At 38.8% G+C, this 2,980-nt stretch overlaps 1 protein-coding gene across 1 annotated transcript in view; it reads left to right on the top strand.

The window, feature by feature from the left end:
• Positions 1-2,980, top strand: part of EFCAB2 (EF-hand calcium binding domain 2) — a 79,501-nt gene that overhangs the window by 56,638 nt on the left and 19,883 nt on the right. The window contains exon 4 of the mRNA XM_019527348.1: positions 1,722-1,801. Coding sequence (XP_019382893.1) covers positions 1,722-1,801 — 80 coding nt within the window. The remainder of the gene's footprint in view (positions 1-1,721; positions 1,802-2,980) is intronic.

Below are 2,980 nucleotides of genomic sequence, written 5' to 3'. Positions count from 1 at the left end.
CAGCTCTGTTTCCAGCTCCTCCAATTGGAAGCCAGGCAGCTCAATGTGAGGCTGGGGCTCCAGGAAGGTCAAGACCCCTAGCAGGCTGGAGTAGTGCTATCACTGGTGACTATGTGGTGATGTTTATTCCTACCATGTAGGAGAGCTGAGTTCAAATCCCAGCTGGGGTGAGTGAGCTAACAAGAAGTAAAACTTCTTGCAGTGGAAAGGGGCCACTGTGTCCCCTCCAGGTACCTAGGCCCTATATTTCCTTGTCACTTGGTATTTTGTGCCTTTTTGTATTTCACCAACCCATGTTGTTTGTTCTGCTGTCTGTGTTTTATATTTTGTTACAATCATTGACAAAAGACAGGGTTAAGTGTCTAAGCTTTGTTGAATCCTGCCCCCTTGGGGCATTGTAGTGTCCACTATACCCTCTGATTTATGCCTGTTACCTTCCCAGTATTAAGGTATATGGTTAAGTCCCCATTGGTGGTCTGGCTCTGCTCTATAGGGGGAGGAGAGTCCCTACACCTCCCACAGTGCTTATGCACCTGCTTTGATCCCTTCAATTGGAGAGGGGGTACCTCTTGGACTGCTGCCTGGGTTACACAAGTATTTTGAATTATTTGATTGTAGAAGGTAACATTGAGGCATTGATGCATCTTATCTAGACTATAGCTCTTCCCTTTTATTTTTTTTTTCCCTTGTCACAAGTATTTCACATAGATGCTGTGGTAAAGAGCGTGGTATGAAAGCAAAAAAAAAAATCAGCTGATCACGCAGCAGAAAAGTTAATTAAAATGTAAAAAGGTTATTACATCACACTTCTTGAACATTCTCTTGGTTAAGTACTAGTTTTTCTATCTTCTTGAGTTTGAGAACAAAGCTCAGTTCTTTTCTATAAAATTCAAGTACTCATCCTGAACAATTTTGAATTCTTAATTGTTTATCATTTAGTATTCTCCTGGCATAATGTTAACCTCATTTTCTCTGGCTTTTAATCTGGGTTATTGTAATAAGTGAAATATGATAGTTTATCAGAACTCTGTACACACATTTATTACTCACAATTTTAAGATTGATGTATATATGAATTTTCCAGCTATATACTATTTAGATGTCTGAGGAATTCCAGTAAGGAAGATTAAATATTCTTAACAGCTGTCATCCTGGCTTGGCCAGGACACTCCAGGTTTCCGTAGCTCATTCCCAGCAAGTTAGTTGAAATTCCTGGGCCGGAGCCTGGCAGGGAAGTGGAGACGCATGGTGCACTAGCCAGGCAGCTAGGCAAACACTGCTGCTTCCTACATAGGACCAAGGTGGGCAAACTGGAGCAAGCACCACCCTGCCCATATGTGGCATGTCTTTATGCCCACATAGGAGCAGCAGTGCCTACCCAGCCACCTGCCTGATGCATCATGCCACTCTGACTCCCCACTGCACTCCTGCCCAATCAACTGGCTGAGCTACAGAATCCAGCAGTGTCCCAGCCAAACCATGACATACTGTCACCTTGTCTATGACTGACCAGGTGATACTCCTCACCCACTTTTGTTCATGGCCACTTGGGGAAACAGTACAACTGTTTCTCTTCTATGTTTTAGCTTTAGGATGAGAAAATCTAGCCCCATTATTTAATGCATGAGCCAAGCTATTCTCTGTTTCTTTGATTACGTTTTTAATGAATCACTTAAGTTTTGTATTTGCTATCCTTATCTAACCTTATGTTACATTTTTAGGTAGAAGAAGAAGAACCTACTGGGTATATTCATTTAGAAAAATTTCTTCCAATGATGACTAAAGTATTAATGGAAAAAAGGTAATTGAAGCCAGGCCCGTATGTGGTATACCTTGTTTCAGGTTGATGGAGATGATTTTGTACATTATTATGCTCATGTCTGTTTTTTGTGGGGGAGGGGGGTTTGGCTTAAGTTTGATATTGGAAGGAAATTTAGCTTAAATCTAAAAGTAATTGTTCTACATCCCCCAAAACAACATCTGTAATATTTCATAGTTTACAATTACTGTGAATTATGATAGCATAATAGTTTTGTTTTATATAGTGTGAATCAGAATTAATTCCTCATCTAACTGATCATGTATATCTCTGGAGAGATTTTTGTATCAGAATAAAGACCTTTTATCTTTAGTTTTTTTGCATATATGAATTTCATTTACTGATAGGCACAGTGTGTTTCTACTAATATCATAAATCAGTTGCATATTTGTGTTAACAAAATAACTGCCATGTATAGTAAATGTACATGATTAGCTGTCTAAAAGGTTAGTAGATATAAGTCTGGAATAAGAAGACTGTATATTATTCAGAGGCACACAGTGGTCTTTGCGTTTACCCAGAGCCTGGATCTGTTTTAATTGATCTCTTATTATAAAATATTATTTTTAGTGAATTTTTTATTATTGAAATGCATTAGTGTCTTTTACTGAAAGCTTAAAAAAACCGCATAGTCTTATGTGTAATGCTTCTAAGTTAGTTTGCATACAAATTTCCTATTGACTTAAGTAGCATTCATTTCTGCAGGTGAAATGACTGCACAGTTTGGTTAAACTGTCTTGTAGTGGATATATTTTTGTAGCGCACACAATTTGCAGGATAGAATTGTGTCTTAAGTGTCACGGCTATGATCTTAAACAATACCAAGCTGTTGTGTTTGGATCCCAGCATGGAGGACCTACATACTTCATGTTTTCTAGGTCTAAGTTGTCTCCAGCATTCTTTCTTTGGCCTCTCTCACCCTGGGCATCAAAACTTTCTCTATTACCCCTTCACGGAAGCCAACAATTTTAGGACCAACTTGAATTCCCAGTTAGCTTAGTAATGGCTTTTTCCAGGGCTTCAACTATGTAAGCATGCTGATTTTACAGTTGATCTCTCCAGGGGAACATTATATTTGAAGCATACAAAACAAAGGCTTTGCAAAGTTTTCTAATACACTTATGTGGCAAAAATCCACCTTGGTTTCTCCCCAAAAATCTC

This window comes from Gavialis gangeticus, unplaced genomic scaffold (assembly GCF_001723915.1).
Source record: "Gavialis gangeticus isolate Ggan-Ray unplaced genomic scaffold, GavGan_comp1, whole genome shotgun sequence".
NCBI lineage: Eukaryota > Metazoa > Chordata > Crocodylia > Gavialidae > Gavialis > Gavialis gangeticus.
Note: the sequence above shows the minus strand (reverse complement) of the source record. Positions and strands in the feature narration are given on the sequence as shown.